Source organism: Procambarus clarkii, chromosome 10 (genome assembly GCF_040958095.1).
Source record: "Procambarus clarkii isolate CNS0578487 chromosome 10, FALCON_Pclarkii_2.0, whole genome shotgun sequence".
Lineage (NCBI taxonomy): Eukaryota > Metazoa > Arthropoda > Malacostraca > Decapoda > Cambaridae > Procambarus > Procambarus clarkii.
In genome coordinates, this window is record NC_091159.1 from 52809886 (window position 1) to 52829885 (window position 20000).

General features: G+C 50.6%; 1 protein-coding gene across 2 annotated transcripts in view; it reads left to right on the plus strand.

The window, feature by feature from the left end:
* The window catches only part of LOC123751110 (uncharacterized), a 78254-nt gene that overhangs the window by 24691 nt on the left and 33563 nt on the right, over positions 1–20000 (plus strand). For both annotated transcript variants that reach the window (XM_069322051.1, XM_069322050.1), the window contains exons 4-5: positions 8919–9025; positions 10684–10777. In XM_069322051.1, the coding sequence (XP_069178152.1) occupies positions 8919–9025; positions 10684–10777 (201 nt within the window). The remainder of the gene's footprint in view (positions 1–8918; positions 9026–10683; positions 10778–20000) is intronic.

The following is a 20000-nucleotide window of genomic DNA, read 5'->3' on the forward strand; positions in this document are numbered from 1 at the left end:
GAAGACCCCCACCTTGTCCTGGAAGATCCCTCACCTTGTTCTGGAAGACCCCCACCTTGTCCTGGAAGACCCCCACCTTGTCCTGGAAGACCCCCCCCCCACCTTGTCCTGGAAGATCCCCACATTGTCCTGGAAGATCCCCACCTTGTCCTGGAAGACCCCCCACCTTGTTCTGGAAGACCCCCACCTTGTTCTGGAAGATCCCCACCTTGTTCTGGAAGATCCCCACCTTGTCCTGGAAGATCCCTCACCTTGTCCTGGAAGACCCCCACCTTGTTCTGGAAGACCCCCACCTTGTTCTGGAAGACCCCCACCTTGTTCTGGAAGACCCCCACCTTGTTCTGGAAGATCCCCACCTTGTCCTGGAAGATCCCTCACCTTGTCCTGGAAGACCCCCACCTTGTCCTGGAAGACCCCCCCCCACCTTGTCCTGGAAGATCCCTCACCTTGTCCTGGAAGATCCCTCACCTTGTCCTGGAAGACCCCTCACCTTGTCCTGGAAGATCCATTCTTGTAGTCCTGTGGGATCCTCTCTCCAGGTCTGTCCAACCTCTTGGGGTGGACGGAAGAGCGACGGTCTCGCGTCAAGCAGATCAGCGTTCAATCCCCGACCATCCAAGTGGTTGGACACCATTCCTTTCCATCCCATTCCAAATCCTTATCCTGACCCTTTTTATGGGAGCCGGTCGGCCGAGCGGACAGCACGCTGGACTCGTGATCCTGTTGTCCTGGATTCGATCCCAGGCGCCGGCGAGAAACAATGGGCAGAGTTTCTTTCACCCTATACCCCTGTTACCTAGCAGTAAAATAGGTACCTGGGTGTTAGTCAGCTGTCACGGGCTGCTTCCTGGGGGTGGAGGCCTGGTCGAGGACCGGGCCGCGGGGACACTAAAAAGCCCCGAAATCATCTCAAGAAGATAGTGCTATATAGTCGTAATGGCTTGCCCTTTTCCCCTGATATCCCCGCCCCCTCTTCCTGGGCATGTTCGATACATATTTTATTCTCTCCAGGTCTTATTGTGCTCATTGGTCCAGGATTCACCAAGGAGTGTGTGTCCACTCACGAAACCTTTACATCTTTCCTGAAACAACCCGAGGCATCAATAGCAAAGGTTCAAGAACACCCTCGCAGCGCTTCCAAGCTCATCAACTGTTTAATAAATACAGAATTAGCCGCCATGATTGAGGAAAGATGTACATGTTTCGCACATGGTCACGTAAATGGTTGATGAGTCCTTGTTCTGGCAGGTTAAGGAGGCAAGATGTAAGCCGTGACGGTGTAAGCTCCTTTCAGTTATCTTTCACATGGAATGGAAAGTTGCTTGCCATTGTTTCCGGTAACTTTATTCTTGCAAGAATAAAGCAAGACTTTTTTTTGTGTGTAATTCTTGTGTGTGTGTGTGTGTGTGTGTGTGTGTGTGTGTGTGTGTGTGTGTGTGTACTCACCTATTTGTGTCTGCAGGATCGAGCATTGACTCTTGGATCCCGCCTTTCGAGCATCGGTTGTTTATAGCACTGACTCCAGTCCTATTTGCCTATCATACCTAGTTTAAAATTATGAATAGTATTTGCTTCCACAACCTGTTCCTGAAGTGCATTCCATTTTCCCACTACACTCACGCTAAAAGAAAACTTCCTAACATCCCTATGACTCATCTGAGTTTCCAGCTTCCATCCATGTCCCTTCGTTCTGTTACTATTCCGTGTGAACATTTCGTCTATGTCCACTCTGTTAATCCCCCTGAGTATTTTATACGTTCCTATCATGTCCCTCCCCTCTTCCTTCTTCTTTCTAGTGTCGTAAGGCACAGTTCCTTCAGGCGCTCCTCATACCCCATCCCTCGTAACTCTGGGCCGAGTCTCGTTGCAAACCTCTGAACCTTTTTCAGTTTCCTTATATGCTTCTTCAGATGGGGGACTCCATGATGAGGCGGTATACTCTAAGACTGGCCTCACGTAGGCATGCTAAAGCGCCCTAAATGCCTCCTTACTTAGGTTTCTAAATGACGTTCTAACTTTTGCCAGTGTAGCGTACACTACTGTCGTTATCCTATTTATATGTGCTTCAGGAGATAGATTAGGTGTTACGTCCACGCCTAGGTCTCTTTCTCGCGTCGTCACAGGTAGGCTGTTCCCCTTCATTGTGTACTGTCCCTTTGGTCTCCTATCTCCTAGTCCCATTTCCATAACTTTACATTTGCTTGTGTTGAACTCCAGTAGCCATTTCTCTGACCATCTCTGCAACCTGTTCAGGTCCTCTTGGAGGATCCTGGAATCCTCATCTATCACAACTCTTCTCATCAACTTTGCGTCATCTGCGAACATCGACATGTAGGACTCTACGCCTGTAAACATGTCGTTAACATATACAAGAAATAGAATTGGTCCCAGCACCGATCCTTGTAGTACTCCACTCGTTACTGTTCGCCAGTCCGACTTCTCGCCCCTTACTGTAACTCTTTGGCTCCTTCCTGTTAGGTAGTTCCTTATCCATGCTAGGACCTTTCCTCCCACCCCCGCCAGCCTCTTTGAGTTTGAACAGCAGTCTCATGTGCGGTTCTGTATCAAAGGCTTTTTGGCAGTCCAGAAATATACAGTCTGCCCAACCATCTCTTTCCTGTCTTATCCTCGTTATTTTATCATAGAATTCCAAAAGGTTTGTTAGGCACGATTTCCCTTTCCAGAACCCATGTTGATGTTTGTTCACAAACCTAACGTTCTCCAGGTATGCAACCAGTCGTAGCCTAATTATTCTTTCAAGTATTTTACAGGGGATGCTTGTCAGTGATACGGGTCTATAGTTAAGTGCCTCCTCCCTATCGCCTTTCTTGAAAATCGGTACGACATTTGCTTTCTTCCAGCAATGGTGACCTTTTTCCCAGGTCTTCAAACTTCCATTTCCGCTTTATTAGGAGTGCCACTCCCCCTCCCTGTCTCTGTGTCCTCTCTTTTCTTATCACCTGGTAGCCCTCTGGAAAGATTGCATCTGTGATCATGTCATTTATTTTAGTTTCCACAATTGCAACTATGTCAGGATCTGCCTCACTCACTCTTTCTGTTATCTCTTCTGCTTTATTAGATACCCCATCATCATTGGTGTACCAAATCTTGAGATTCTTCATGAAAACTCTGGTACCAGAGTTCGCCCTTTCTCTGGGGATCTGAGGGGATCTGAGGGGTGTCTGGGGGGTGAAAGGGATCGGGAGGGGTGCTTGGGGGGCGAATGGGGGCTGGGCATCAAGGAAGGTAGGTAGGAGGGTCTGGGGTAGGGCCTGGTCTGGAGTAGGAAGGGCATACTAGGTCTGAAGATTAGGAAGGATCTGATAGGCATAGAGGGGTTGAGAGGTAGCGTAAGGTTGGGAGGCAGATAAAGGTTGAGAGGTTGGGGAGAGAAGGATAGAGGGGGGGGTGGGGGGAAGAGGGGCAGGTGGAACATGGATAGTGAGAATGGGAGGGAGGTTGTATTAGTCAGGGGGAACTCAAGGGTAGGTGTGGGCATTGGGGCAGAAAGGGGGAAGAGGGAAATGGAGGAAGAGGTGTGTGTGTGTGTGTGTGTGTGTGTGTGTGTGTGTGTGTGTGTGTGTGTGTGTGTGTGTGTGTGTGTGTGTGTGTGTGTGTGTGCGGGCAGGAGGAGGAGCAGGATGCCAAGGGGTGTTACCGTAAGGCACACGCAAAAACCGTGCGGGGCGACACCCAATTACACGGAGGGTGCTGCCGGCGGGTGTAAGGCAGCCCTCTCCCCCCCTCCCTACCAGGTTCTGGCTTTCTCCCCTGTCTCATTCCCGCCCTCAACACCAGTCTTTCTCCTGTTTTCAAGGGTTCCAGGATCCTGTTTTCAAGGGTTCCAGGATACTGTTTTCAAGAGTTCCTGGATCCTGTCTTCAATAGAGGGTTCCAGGATCCAGGTTCCAGCCTTCGTGTTTGTCTAGCCAACACAAGGTGAATGTAATATGTTCTTCGCAGTGTTCTTCGGGGAGGTTGGTGTTCTATACATATATTCTGCGGGTAAATATTGATTCCTGTCATATTTAAGATGACATTTGCGGAGAGTTTAAGGGAAAACAAGGGTACATATAGGAAATGGATTGTAACTTTTTATTTAGGCTCTATTGAGGGTTCCTATGATGGGTCGGTGGATTGTGGTGACTTTGTGTGCTGCTGCCCTCTGTGTGCCGCTGCCCTCCGTGTGCTGCTGCCCTCTGTGTGCCGCTGCCCTCCGTGTGCTGCTGCCCTCCGCGTGCCGCTGCCCTCCGTGTGCTGCTGCCCTCCGCGTGCCGCTGCCCTCCGCGTGCCGCTGCCCTCCGCGTGCCGCTGCCCTCCGCGTGCCGCTGCCCTCCGCGTGCCGCTGCCCTCTGTGTGCCGCTGCCCTCCGTGTGCTGCTGCCCTCCGCGTGCCGCTGCCCTCCGTGTGCTGCTGCCCTCCGCGTGCCGCTGCCCTCCGTGTGCTGCTGCCCTCCGCGTGCCGCTGCCCTCCGCGTGCCGCTGCCCTCCGCGTGCCGCTGCCCTCCGCGTGCCGCTGCCCTCCGTGTGCCGCTGCCCTCCGCGTGCCGCTGCCCTCTGTGTGCCGCTGCCCTCCGCGTGCCGCTGCCCTCCGTGTGCCGCTGCCCTCCGTGTGCTGCTGCCCTCTGTGTGCCGCTGCCCTCCGTGTGCTGCTGCCCTCCGCGTGCCGCTGCCCTCCGTGTGCTGCTGCCCTCCGCGTGCCGCTGCCCTCCGTGTGCTGCTGCCCTCCGCGTGCCGCTGCCCTCCGCGTGCCGCTGCCCTCCGCGTGCCGCTGCCCTCCGCGTGCCAACACAGTGTGCTCTTCCATAACTGGCCAACGAAGGTGGCAGCCACCAGTCGCTGGGAGACGCCGCTGTCCTACTCTATAAGGCCATTATGTTAATACTCCGGGCTCCTGGTCTGCCCTGACGCGCGTGCACACACACACACACGCACACACATAGGGGTAGGAAGCAGGAGACCAGATACAAGGTATCACTTGGGAGATGAAATACTTCAAGAGTCCGAGAGAGAGAAAGACCTGGGGGTTGATATCACGCCAGACCTGTCCCCTGAAGCTCATATCAAGAGGATAACATCAGCAGCATATGCCAGGTTGGCTAACATAAGAACGGCCTTTAGAAACTTGTGTAAGGAATCTTTCAGAACATTATATACCACATATGTCAGACCAATCCTGGAGTATGCGGCTCCAGCATGGAGTAGTCAAGCATAAGACTAAACTGGAAAAGGTTCAAAGGTTAGCCACCAGACTAGTACCCGAGCTGAGAGGTATGAGCTACGAGGAGAGACTACGGGAATTGAACCTCACTTCGTTGGAAGACAGAAGAGTTAGGGGGAATATGATCACCACATTCAAGATTCTCAAGGGAATCGACAGGGTTGATAAAGACAGGCTGTTTAACACAAGGGGCACACGCACTAGGGGACACAGGTGGAAACTGAGTGCCCAAATGAGCCACAGAGATATTAGAAAGAACTTTTTTAGTGTCAGAGTAGTTAGTAAATGGAATGCATTAGGAAGTGATGTGGTGGAGGCTGACTCCATACACAGTTTCAAGTGTAGATATGATAGAGCCCAATAGGCTCAGGAACCTGTACACCTGTTGATTGACAGTTGAGAGGCGGGACCAAAGAGCCAGAGCTCAACCCCCGCAAGCACAACTAGGTGAGTACACACACACGCGTGTGAGTCTGTGCGTGTAAATTTAGGTTGTTGTTGTTGTTTTAGATTCAGCTACTTAGAACAAAAATTCCAAAGTAGCACGGGCTATGGTGAGCCCGTAGTAGACATACCTGCCACAGGAGCGGGACAAGTAGCACGGGCTATGGTGAGCCCGTAGTGGACATACCTGCCACAGGAGCGGGACAAGTAGCACGGGCTATGGTGAGCCCGTAGTAGACATACCTGCCACAGGAGCGGGGCAAGTAGCACGGGCTATGGTGAGCCCGTAGTGGACATACCTGCCACAGGAGCGGGACAAGTAGCACGGGCTATGGTGAGCCCGTAGTGGACATACCTGCCACAGGAGCGGGACAAGTAGCACGGGCTATGGTGAGCCCGTAGTAGACATACCTGCCACAGGAGCGGGGCAAGTAGCACGGGCTATGGTGAGCCCGTAGTGGACATACCTGCCACAGGAGCGGGACTGTAACTGAACCTAAATTTAGGTAAACAACAATCCGCACGTAGTTGAAACAGTCCAAACGTCAGCGGGTAACGTGTTCCAGAGATCTATAACCCAACTCCCATACTCTATACCTATATATATCTATAGGTATATATCTATAGGTACCTATATATCTATCTATAGATCAATAACCCTACTCTGCTCTTCTCTCTCCTCACTCTAAACTTATCCAACACTATTGTTTCGTGTAGCAGTAGTGACCTTTCCTCATGCTCTTGGCTTTTACTACAACGTGTAAATTAATCTTTCTTGATCTTTATTCACCAGAAATACTTCTTGGAAAAAAAAGAATTGAATTTAAATTCTAGAGAAAGGCGTACAGTGAGGGAGAGCAAGGTTATGTATTCAAATGTATGAAAGGGTGTGACAAGACGAGGTCAGTGTGTCACTACTGAAGGAAAGAAGAGGGAGGAAGGGAAGGAAGGAAGGAAGGAAGGAAGGAAGGAAGGAAGGAAGGAAGGAAGGAAGGAAGGAAGGAAGGACTATATAGCACTGGGAAGGGATCAGGATAAGGATTAGGGATGGGACGGGGAAGGGGAGGGTGGAAGGAATGGTGCCCAACCACTTGAGGACGATCGGGGATTGAACACCGACCTGCATGACGCGAGACCGTCGCTCTACCTTCCAGCCCAAGTGGTTGGACAAGAGGAGGACAAGAGGAAGGAGTAACTATATCAACACAAAAATAGTAAAGGTGGAACAGGTACCAGGTGGAGCCGGTCGGCCGAGCGGACAGCACGCTGGACTTGTGATCCTGTGGTCCCGGGTTCAATCCCGGGACCACAGGATCAATGCAAGAAACAATGGGCAAAAGTTTCTTTCACCCTATGCCCCTGTTACCTAGCAGTAAAATAGGTACCTGGGTGTTAGTCAGCTGTCACGGACTGCTTCCTGGGGGTGGAGCCCTGGTCGAGGACCGGGCCGCGGGGACACTAAAGCCTCGAAATCATCTCAAGATAACCTCAAGATAACCCTAGGAAGAGCAGCGTGAGGCTGCTGGCTGGCTCCAAGTGGAGGTCCAGCCAGCCAACCACACACACACATATACCAGTGAACGACCTGATGTACCTAGGAGCGGCCTCGCATCATCCAATAGGCCCGTTGGAGTCCGGTGGATTGTGAGGTTGTCAAGTGGCTGGTGGCGTGTGTGGTGGAGGTGTGGGGTGTATGTGTGGGCTGTGGTGGTGGTGTGGGGTGTATGTGAGGGCGGTGGTGGAGATGTGTGCTGTGGTGGTGGGGTGTAGCTTAGGGGACTGGTGAGGCAGGCCGGTGCCTGTTACTATGGTGTGATCCTCTATCATACTGTCAGGGTCAGCTGTGGAGGTACACGCTGGGGGGGGAGGGGGAGGGAGAGAGAGAGAGAGAGAGAGAGAGAGAGAGAGAGAGAGAGAGAGAGAGAGAGAGAGAGAGAGAGAGAGAGAGAGAGAGAGAGAGAGAGAGAGAGAGAGAGAAAGTATCGCAGGAAGGTCTCAGGCTGTCCCGTTCACTCAGAAGGTCGAGGCTGAGAGAGAAGGGAAGACATATATATCACAAAAGGGAAAGGTGTAGGGGTAACGAAGGTCAAGTGACGGCAAATGGGAAACAAGCCAAATTAGGGTATGGGGAAAGAGGAAGAGGGAGGAAGGGGGAGAGAGAGAGAGAGGGAGGGAGGGAGGGAGGAGAACGGTGAAGGTATTTGAGGGGAAAGTGTGCTGACCCCTGACCTGTGAGTGAGGTGACCCGGAGCAAGGTGCCGTGGCTGCCAACGCCGTACACGACGTCAAACGCACGCCGGGGGCGGAAATACGTAGCGGCGCAGGCGGTGGGTTATGCAGCAGCGCGCCTGCGGACATGGTGCAGACTTGGCGTGTGTATGTGGGGGGGGGTGGGGGGAAGGGAGAGCAACGCCTACGCTGACCTGGTTTACGCTGGCCTGGGAACAGCGTAGGTGGCGTGCGTAGCGACGCGCGAGGCTACAGACGTCCAGCCATCTTTTCCATCTTTCATGGCACTAGTACCGGGCGCCAGGGTGCGGGGCTGGGCAGGTGGGGCGGGCGTCGATGATGCCTTAGATGGTACAGGACGCGGAGGTGGGTGGCTGGGTGCTGGGTGGGTGGGCGGTAGGTGGGTGGGTGGGTGGCTGGGTGGGCGGCAGGTGGTGGGTGGCCATATACGGACCTGATCCTCATCAGCGTGGGAATCATGAATCACGATGCACACTGCATACAATGCAACGTAATCCGGTATAATGCATTGCAATTATGTTCAAGACGTGTTAATGAGTCTCTCAGTGACATGTCACGCCATTGTTATTGCTGTGTGTTCACTAGTACCCGTTGTTGTTGCAAGAGTTGACACGCAACATTGCACGGAGCAAACCGTCTAACAAGGACGCCATGAGTCTTGATGAAGCAGTCGAGCAGTTTCATGATGTCCTCGCCTCTCTTCACTCTTAGCAGTCAACTGCAGAGGTGTACTTCTTCTGTGATGATCTTGCTTATTAGTACTTACACAACTACAGGTAAGCGGTAATAACCACCTGATAACCACAGCAGTGACCTGATAACCACAGCAGTGACCTGATAACCACAGCAGTGACCTGATAACCACAGCAGTGACCTGATAACCACAACAGTGACCTGATAACCACAGCAGTGACCTGATAACCACAACAGTGACATGATAACCACAACAGTGACCTGATAACCACAGAAGTGACATGATAACTAATAGCGTGTTACTCCGACAGGCACAGAGACCCGGGGCGGGTGTCGAGTGGGGGACACAGTTTACCCCAGCGAGACGGCCATCCCACGCGACCACCCCTGTCACTACTGCATCTGCTATCAGAGTCAGGTATGTGTGTGCCTCTCCTTATACCTGCCTCCTGTCGCACACACACGTGCCTCTCATCCACACTCCTCGTGTCACACACCTGCCTCTCACCCACCCCCTCACACACCTCACCTCACACTCGCCTCATAACCATGATACCATTAACAAGTATGAGGCGTCAATGTGAATGACGCCTCATACTCCTTGTTTCAGGCGAAACTTGAACCAAACTTGTATGGTCTGGGTTTGGTTCTAAGAAAAAAATATTTGTTTACGTTAGTATAGGTGACTTGTGAGCACATATGAGCACATGTGAGCACATGTGAGCACATGTGAGCACATATGTCTTCCATTGCTAGTCTGGTTATTGCAACATTGCAAATAATAGATTTCTACGGCAAAAAATAGTCAGTCAGTTAAATAGTAAACTATTCAACAATAATAACAGGATATGAATACAAATAAAAAAAATAAAAGGTTTAGAAGATTAGTTTAGAAGTTTAGAAAAATAAGGTTTAGAAGACTGCATGACAGGAAAATTTAGACCTTTAGAACTAGACATGAGAGAGTTCTACCATGTTGAACCCCGCCCCCCCCCCCAAGAGCTCTATCCTGAGCTCCGCTTTCCAAAAGCTCTATCCAGAGCCCCGCTCCTCTAAGAACTCTATGCAGAGCCCCGCTCCTCTAAGAACTCTATCCAGAGCCCCGCTCCTCTAAGAACTCTATCCAGAGCCCCGCTCCTCTAAGAACTCTATCCAGAGCCCCGCTCCTCTAAGAACTCTATCCAGAGCCCCGCTCCTCTAAGAACTCTATCTAGAGCCCCGCTCCTGTAAGAACTCTATCTAGAGCCCCGCTCCTGTAAGAACTCTATCTAGAGCCCCGCTCCTCTAAGAACTCTATCCAGAGCCCCGCTCCTCTAAGAACTCTATCCAGAGCCCCGCTCCTCTAAGAACTCTATCCAGAGCCCCGCCTCCCAAGGCCGAGAGCCCCCTTCTTCCACTCTTCCAGGGCTTAATTACTCATTTCCAGCGGAAGCAATCAGCCAGTTGGCCGCAAATATTGACAGGGTAAATTTCTGCAATTGAAGCCCTTTGAACGTTGCAGCTTGTGCCGATGACTGTTGGTGATGAGTCGGTTTGTGATGAGTACCTGTGGTGACGAGTCACTGTAGTGATGAGTCGGTCTGTGATGAGTCACTGTGGTGACGAGTCACTGTAGTGATGAGTCGGTCTGTGATGAGTCACTGTAGTGATGAGTCAGGCTGTGATGAGTCACTGTAGTGATGAGTCACTGTAGTGATGAGCCAGTCTGTGATGAGTCACTGTAGTGATGACCCAGTCTGTTAGGATAAGCCAGTCATATCAATACATCCTATCACTCAATACATCCTATCACTCAATACATCCTATCACTCAATACATCCTGTCACTCAATACATCCTGCATCTATCAATACAACATCATTTCTTTGTCACCACTTAAGTCAATATACTCAACAATTACACATATAAACACTGCCTCTTGGACCCACACATGAATGCTCATATAAAAGTGTCATGAACCAATACTTAAAATGAAAGTAATCTACTTCAATTTCTCACGAGATCCCTGTACGGATGATTCAAAGGTTGATGTTACAAGTGAGCCTCCGGGCGCTGACCTGTCCTCCTCCTCCTGCAGATAACCTGCTACTGGAAGCAGTGCGCCGCCGCCCCCAGGGACTGCGCAGTTATGCACTTCGAGGACGTGTGTAATCCCTCCCTCTACATGTGTAGTGAGTACACCCACTCTCTCTCTCTCTCTCTCTCTCTCTCTCTCTCTCTCTCTCTCTCTCTCTCTCTCTCTCTCTCTCTCTCTCTCTCTGTCTTCGTGACACCCGTCATATATACACATAGGTGTGTGTATATACCCCTCATCTCGATGTATATTCCTAGTTCATTTTAGTCTGTGTTGAGAGGTAAAGTATATTGTGATGGTGTGTTTGATGGCGCTCCAGAGGCTGGTATGGGCCCAACAACAAACCAACTTCTCTGATCTGTATTTTGTGTTGCACGCGGGAGTGAGGGGAATAATATCATGCAATAAGCCCTCACCACCACACACTCCAGCGGGTCCTCCACACCCACCACTTCTTAATTATCTAATTACCACCAGAAGGCAACAAGCCGTGGAGACTGTTTAACACTCTGGCGCGGGATGTTCAAAAGGTTTTAAATCTCACTCAGAATCTCAGTACTAGAGGGGAAAGAACAGATAAGCGACGTTAGAGTTATGAGATGCACTGAGGATTGTATCGAGGGTGAAGTGGCTCATAGAGACTAGGCGTACAGAGCCTAGTACGCCTAGGCTCTCTATGAGGCTCTTAGGCTCTCAGGTTCTTAGGAGCTGTGTCCGCCTCTGATTATAGGCGTACACAGCTCCTAACCTGTTTTCTGTATATTCTCCAGCGCCATAATGTTAACCGATGTGTGTGAACGGCTGGTGAACACCTGATGAACGCCTGGAGAACACCTAGTGAACAGCTCGTGAACAGCTCGTGAACAGCTCGTGAACGGCTGGTGTACACCTGGTGAACACTTGGTGAACAGATCCTGGATTGAGTGCTCCAGGAAATATTGGCGCCAAAAATTAAATTCTGGCGCTCACTTGTCCTCCAGCACCGGTGAGCGGACGCGCCACATCTAGCGAGAGTACCAGTTCAGTCTCTCCTTCAGTGATGCCACTCCCGCCCTTCTCCCACCAATCACGTCCTTTGAATTACCGCACTAGTTCTCCTAACAACTGTGGTCTAGCGTGGTACGACTCACTGAGTTGAACGCCATGACCTACGTCAGCTGGCGGCGGTGTTTCTCTGGACGTCCCCGAAGTGGAGATCCCCGAGGGTAAGATCTGAGTCAGTGAGTAATTGAATTCAGGCCACGTCCGATTCAAGTGGTTTTTACAGGTGTGAGTCACGGAGTCAAGGGTCACGACTGCCACCTGGAGGAGAAAGGACGTATTAGAGTGGGAGGAAAGGGGGAGACTTGAAGGAGGAGAAGGAAGTAGAAGGAAACAAAAGGGGAGAAGGCAGAAGGTCGACGACATTCAAATTAAATGTTGTGGGAGTCCGTGACCGAGCTGATTAATTGACCTGTTATAATCTTGAGGTAATAACTCAAGCAAGACAATTACCAGCTGGCTCAGCCTGCTGTACCTTGACCCATATTTATGTTCGGGTACAATGACACTGTATTGGGGCCGGTGGCAGGCACTCACTGTGCTCTCGTCACAACAATATCGTCTACACCTGGCACACAAATATCATGTTTCAACTACCACGACAACTACCACGATAACTACCACGACAACTACCACGATAACTACCACGACAACTACCACGATAACTACCACGACAACTACCACGATAACTACCACGACAACTACCACGATAACTACCACGACTACTACCACGATAACTACCACGACAACTAGCACTAATGATAATACATACGATAAATAATATTGGAAAGTCATATATAAACCCATGGCAAACACGTTCACTCAAATTATATATAAATACAATCTCTGGCAACTTTCAAAGCATAAGACAATTGTACTATGGCAAGACTGACAGCTCAATGTTGATTAATACAGCTCCCCTCCCTCCCTCTCCCTCACTCTCTCTCCCTCCCTCCCTCTCTCTCTCTCTCGTTGAAACAAAAGAATATTACACCAGATAACATAATTATCCAATAATTACCAAACTAAGGAATGAGAACAGCGGACTGAGACAGCCTCCGGCGGGGGCGTGGAAATGGCTTCAGAACACTAACTGTTATGAGGATTGGAATAGTGAGAGGACATTTTAATTAATACGGTCCAAACTGTCGGTGTTGCAGCGTCCCAGAGGCACTCATCAGCAGTATATACCGTTGGCAGCACCAGCCAAACTGTCCCCACACGTCTTGGCTGCCTTCGGGGACACGGACTCATCAAAACGTACGTGAGAATAACCCTTAAGTATGCAGTCCCAGCATGGAACCCTCTATCTAACACAGAAAATGAACGTGACAAAGGATGTTGGACTTGACAGAATCTCACCATGTACTATAAAAGAGGGAGCAGAAGCACTAAGTGTGTCACTCTCTATGATGTATAATAGATCACTGGAAACAAGAGACCTACCAGAAAGTTGGGAGACAGCTAAAATGGTTCCAATACACAAAAAGGGTGACAGGCATGAGGCACTGTACGACAGGCCAGTGTCCCAAACTTGTAAACCATCTAAGGTAGTGGAGAAGAGCAGAAGAAAAAACTAGTAGCATATCTGGACAGAAGGAACTTTGTAACACACTCACACGAGTACAGGAATGGTAGAACCTGCATCATAGGTTTAAGAGAGTTCTATGACGGGACGATACAAATTAGACAGGAAAGAATGATGGACAGACTGCATATTTTTGGACTGTCAGAAAGCCCTTGACACAGTACCCATGAGATGTTGGTGCAAAAGCTGGAGAAGCAGGGAGGAATATCTGGTAAGTGGATGAGGGAGTACCTAGGCAACAGAAAACAATTAATGTAAGGGGTGAGACTTCAGAATGTCAAGATGTCACCAGTGGAGCCCCACAGGATTCTTTACTCGTATCTATTCTGTTTCTGATATACGTAAACAATTCTCCATAGAGGAGAGACACATTCCTCTCAATGTTTGCAGATGTAACAATTATAAGGATTAAGATAAAAGATAGAAAGAGACTACCAGATGACCTAAACAAACTGAAGGAACAGTTCAACAACTGGCTACTAGAGTTTAACTCAAGCAAATGTAAAGTAGGGGGGAAGAAACGGAACTATCAGGAAAGATAGTTCCCTCCCTATCAGGATGGAACGACTATATGGCACTTTTAAGGGGATCAGGATGAAAAGGGACGAAGGAAAAGGAATAGTGCCCAACCACTTGGACGGTCGGGGGAGGAGGGGATTGAACGCCGACTTGCATGAAGCGAGACCGTCGCTCTACCGTCCAGCCCAACCACCATATGGTAGTCACTCCCATAAAGTAATGCAAATAGGTGCAGAGAGCAGGAGGCTGGACATAAGGCAGCATCTGGGAGATGAAATCCCTTAAAAATCAGAGAGCGAAGGATCTGGGGGTTGACCACACGCCACACCTGACCCCCTGAAGCCCACATCAAAAGGATATCATCAGCGGCGTATGCCAGGTTGACCCAACACAACAACTGCCTTTAGCAACTTGTGTAAGGAATCATGCAGAACTTTGTATACCACATACAAGATGGAGGCACCCGTCAGTGCCTCTGGGTCTCTCTCTCTCTCTCTCTCTCTCTCTCTCTCTCTCTCTCTCTCTCTCTCTCTCTCTCTCTCCCTTCTTCCCTCTCATTCTCCTTTACCCAACCATCCTTCCTTCACTATCATCCTTTCCTAACCACTTGGGCTGGGCGGTTGAGCGACGGTCTCGCTTCATGCAGGTCGACGTTCAATTCCCGACCGTCCAAGTGGTTGGGCACCATTCCTTTCCCCTGTCCCATCCCAAATCCTTATTCTGACCCCTTCCAAGTGTTATATAGTCGTAATGGCTTGGCGCTTTCTCCAGATAGAACTTACGGGATGAACGGAGGGAGGGAACTATCTCGTCGTCTCTCCCAGACCCTGCACGACACGTCGCCTCTCCCTGAACCTGGACGACACGTCGTCTCTCCCAGAACCTGGACGACACGTCGCCTCTCCCTGAACCTGCACGACACGTCGCCTCTCCCAGACCCTGCACGACACGTCGCCTCTCCCTGAACCTGGACGACACGTCGCCTCTCCCTGAACCTGGACGACACGTCGCCTCTCCCAGAACCTGGACGACACGTCGCCTCTCCCAGAACCTGGACGACACGTCGTCTCTCCCAGACCCTGCACGACACGTCGCCTCTCCCTGAACCTGGACGACACGTCGTCTCTCCCTGAACCTGGACGACACGTCGCCTCTCCCTGAACCTGGACGACACGTCGCCTCTCCCTGAACCTGGACGACACGTCGCCTCTCCCAGAACCTGGACGACACGTCGTCTCTCCCAGACCCTGCACGACACGTCGCCTCTCCCTGAACCTGGACGACACGTCGCCTCTCCCTGAACCTGGACGACACGTCGCCTCTCCCTGAACCTGGACGACACGTCGCCTCTCCCAGAACCTGGACGACACGTCGTCTCTCCCAGACCCTGCACGACACGTCGTCTCTCCCAGACCCTGCACGACACGTCGCCTCTCCCTGAACCTGGACGACACGTCGTCTCTCCCAGACCCTGCACGACACGTCGCCTCTCCCAGACCCTGCACGACACGTCGCCTCTCCCAGACCCTGCACGACACGTCGCCTCTCCCTGAACCTGGACGACACGTCGTCTCTCCCAGACCCTGCACGACACGTCGCCTCTCTCAGAACCTGCACGCCCCCCTCCCCCCCTACCCAACACACAACCTAACCACGCCATTATTCTCACTACACGCAGAAATCACATTATCGTGATACATCAGTGAGAAAATCCACAGGAGCCGTGATGAAGATTCGAACCTCTGCGCTGCTGGGTGTTTCCCAGATGCACGCTCTAAACCACTACGCCGCGACATGATCAAAAGAATCCTCAAGGGTGGCAGTAGTAACCCAGGTTGCAATTCTTTTGACCATGTCGTAGCTTACTCGACTCGAGCCTGCATCTGGGACTCACCCAGCGCATAGGTTCGAATCTCCTGTGGGATTTTTTCAGTATTGTTGCAATTGTCGGATACAACGTTGTAAGAACGTTGTGGTGACATTGTGGTGACCAGCCCAGCCTGGTGTTGAGACAGTACCCATGTGTACTGTCTTATGTGTACTGGCCTAATGGACAATTAGAAAGTAGAATTTGGTACTGTTAAATTTGGACAACCTGGAAAAGGTTTTGTATTTATTTCTAATAAGCCTAACTTAACTATCATTAGGCCTAATGCACGCCCAGACCTATAGTGTATATAAATGCCATAGTAGGCCTGGCAGTATTTAAGTTCTGTTCTTAGATTTATTTTTTTCCTGACTATATAGTGAATAGTACCAAACTCTACTATCTAATTGTCGATTGTGTCAATATATGTAGGATGGTCCACATAGTTACAAACAGTACTATCTAAACAGGAGGATGGTTGGTGCTGGATAGATAGTTAACATCTATCTGAAGGTGAACGAGGACATCACTCCCAAAGCCTTTTCTCTCTCACAGACTCCTGCTGTTGCCTTTCCCTGATGGCGTAGATACCTCCTGGGCTCCTTACCCCCCCTTTCCCATCTTCATTACTTTACACTTGATGAAATTGAACTCTAGCAACCATTTTTTTTTGTTGCTCTCTCCTGAAGTTTGTGAAGCTCATCCTGTAACTTGCTGCAGTTTTGCTCTATTTTTTTTTAGATTCCTCATTAGTTTTGTGTCGTGTGCAAACATTGACCTGAACGGGCTCCCTCCCTGCCCAAGCACTTGGGCTGGATGGTAGAGCGACGGTCTCGCTTCATGCAGGTCTGTGTTCAATCCCCGACCGTCCAAGTGGTTGGGGCACCATTCCTTCCGAACCCCCGTCCCATCCCAAATCCTTATCCTGACTCCTTCCAAGTGCTATATAGTCACAATGGCTTGGCGCTTTCCCCTGATAGTTCAATTCAATTGAGTTCCCTCCCTCCCTCTGGTGTTCTCCCTCTCCCTCCCTTCCCTCCCTCCCTCTCCCTCCCTTCCCTCCCTCCCTCTCCCTCTCCCTCCCTTCCCTCCCTCCCTCTCCCTCTTAAGGTATTACCAGCCCCATGACCGACCCTCAGTGGACTCCAATTGACACATTCCTCCAACTTGAACCCTCGTCTCTAACTTATCTCCCTTATCCAGTTCAATATCTTCCAAATTATCCCTGCTCGCCTCTCCATCCTGAACACCAGCATTTCACGAGGAACAGTATACAGTATATCAAATGCTTTCTGACAATCTAGGAAAATGCAGCCAACCCAGCCTTCAGTTCCTGTTTTATTTTTAGTAACCCCCTTGTCATAGGTACGAAAGGTTGGGTCTCGAGGGGCCTCGTAGCCTGGTGGATAGCGCGCAGGACTCGTAATTCTGTGGCGCGGGTTCGATTCCCGCACGAGGCAGAAACAAATGGGCAAAGTTTCTTTCACCCTGAATGCCCCTGTTACCTAGCAGTAAATAGGTACCTGGGAGTTAGTCAGCTGTCACGGGCTGCTTCCTGGGGGTGGAGGCCTGGTCGAGGACCGGGCCGCGGGGACACTAAAGCCCCGAAATCATCTCAAGATAACCTCAAGATAAGAAGATAACCTCCATGGCCCTCCGTTCCTAGTTTTTTTTCTGTGTTTTTCTGGTTGCCTCTTTTGCTTTCCTCCTTTGGCTGTTGAACCAGTCCTTGACATTGCTTTTAATAAAATACATCTGGAATACAATAAAATACAATAAAATACATCTGGAAGGGATAGAGTAGCTGAGGCTGTTTCTACCTCCTCCCTCACGCTTGAGTGGGATCTACGGGGAACATTACTCAACAATGAACTCTATTATCTCATTTGGTGTCCTCATTGTACCTCACTGTGGTGGTCCCTCACCGTCGTCCCTCATTGTACCTCACTGTGGTGGTCCCTCACCGTCGTCCCTCATTGTACCTCACTGTGGTGGTCCCTCACCGTCGCCCTCATTGTACCTCACTGTGGTGGTTCCTCACCGTCGTCCTCATTGTACCTCACTGTGGTGGTCCCTCACCGTCGCCCTCATTGTACCTCACTGTGGTGGTTCCTCACCGTCGTCCTCATTGTACCTCACTGTGGTGGTCCCTTACCGTCGCCCTCATTGTACCTCACTGTGGTGGTCACTCACCGTCTTGGTCCCTCACCGTCGTGGTCCCTCACCGTCGTGGCCCCTCACCGTCGTGGTCCCTCACCATCGTGGTCCCTCACCGTCGTCGTCCCCACCTCTGTAGCCTGGCTCCCACAGTCTTGGGTCTTGGTCCAACCAACTGATTTAGTGTCATTATGTAGACTATCACCATCATGTGGTGGCGCTAGCTCCAAGGTGAAGATGGAGCTGGTGATAGTGAAGGTGGAGGTGATAGTGAAAGTGGAGATGATAGTAGAGGTGATAGTGAAGGTGGAGGTGATAGTGAAAGTGGAGATGATAGTAGAGGTGATAGTGAAGGTCGAGGAGGAGTTGGGTGTGGAGGGGAAGGTGATGGTGGAGGCGGTGACAGTGAAGGTGAAAGAGAAGGCGTTGTTAGTGACGTAGTGTTAAGTAGGGCCAAAGACAGACGAGAAAGAGAAAGTACCGTACGCCAAGTTTAGGCTGATGGAGACGCTTGAGCAAACCTGTCACCATCACCACCATCACCGTCACCATCAACACGACTGTATGGACGCCACACCCACACACACGACAGTCAAGAGAAACATTGAAACGTCTGATAAGACAATAATCAAAAAGAGTAATCAGGGAAGAGAGAGAGACGAAGAGAAAGATCGGAATTGTGTGAATGATAAGGAGAGGGCGGACGTACTAACCTAGACAAAGGTGACAACTTTGCATAAGAGAATGTCACACTTTCTTGCCTGACCTCGAGGACAGGCTCAAGTGCCGTTGTTTACCCTCGACGACACCACGACGTGTAGTCACATATTTACCTCTGGGCTCCAGGGATGGCGCCGCACACGGGTACCTTGGCTCAGAGGACGGCAGGAAGGCCTCGGCCCTCGCTCACCTGAGAGATCACCCAAACACCACACATTTCCTAGGTTCAAGCTGGCTATGGACAAGCCCGACTAGAGGCTATACTGTGGCTTTCGGAAAATAGGCTAAAGCAGCGGGGTATGACTGGGCTTGTTGTGGTGTGTGTATACACACTCACTCACACGCACACGCACACGCAGGCACACACACACACAAACACACACGCAGGCACACACACAAACACAGTGAGCTGGCTAACATCAGAACACCCTTCAGGAACCTGTGTAAGGAATCATTCAGAATCTTGTATACCACATATGTAAGACCAATCCTGGAGTATGCAGCCCCAGCATGGAGCCCGTACTTTGTCAAGCACAAGACGAAGCTGGAAAAAGTTCAGAGGTATGCTACTAGACTAGTCCCAGAACTAAGAGGCATGAGTTACGAGGAAAGGCTGCGGGAAATGCACCTTACGACACTGGAAGACAGAAGAGTAAGGGGAGACATGATCACAACCTACAAAATCCTCAGGGGGAATCGACCGGGTAAACAAGGATAAACTATTCAACACTGGTGGTACGCGAACAAGGGATCACAGGTGGAAACTGAGTACCCACATGAGCCACAGGGACGTTAGAAAGAACTTTTTCAGTGTCAGAATAGTTAACAAGTGGAATGCATTAGGCAGTGATGTGGTGGAGGCTGACTCCATACACAGTTTTAAATGTAGATATGATAGAGCCCAGTAGGCTCAGGAATCTGTACACCAGTTGATTGACAGTTGAGAGGCGGGACCAAAGAGCCAGAGCCCCGCAAGCACAAATAAGTGAGTACAGGAACCTGTGTGGACCTGATTGCACACAATCAGGAACCTGTACACCTGTTGATTGACGGGTTGAGAGGCGGGACCAAAGAGCCAAAGCTCAACCCCCGCAAGCACAACTAGGTGAACCAAACATAATTAGGTGAGTACATACACACACACACATTCACACCCCCTCTCACCTGGTCGCTCATATGGCTCTACGCCGCCCCAGACAGTGAAAGTACTTGACCTATTAATTACCCCTCTCTCTCTCTCTCTCTCTCTCTCTCTCTCTCTCTCTCTCTCTCTCTCTCTCTCTCTCTCTCTCTCTCTCTCTCTCTCTCTCTCTCTCTCTCTCACCATTTCCGCAGGTCAGCGAGGCATGTTATAACACACATGTTTGACCTGGCTGTGCATCACTGCGCAGCTGTAATATACCAGCGCACCTGCGTCGCTCACACAGG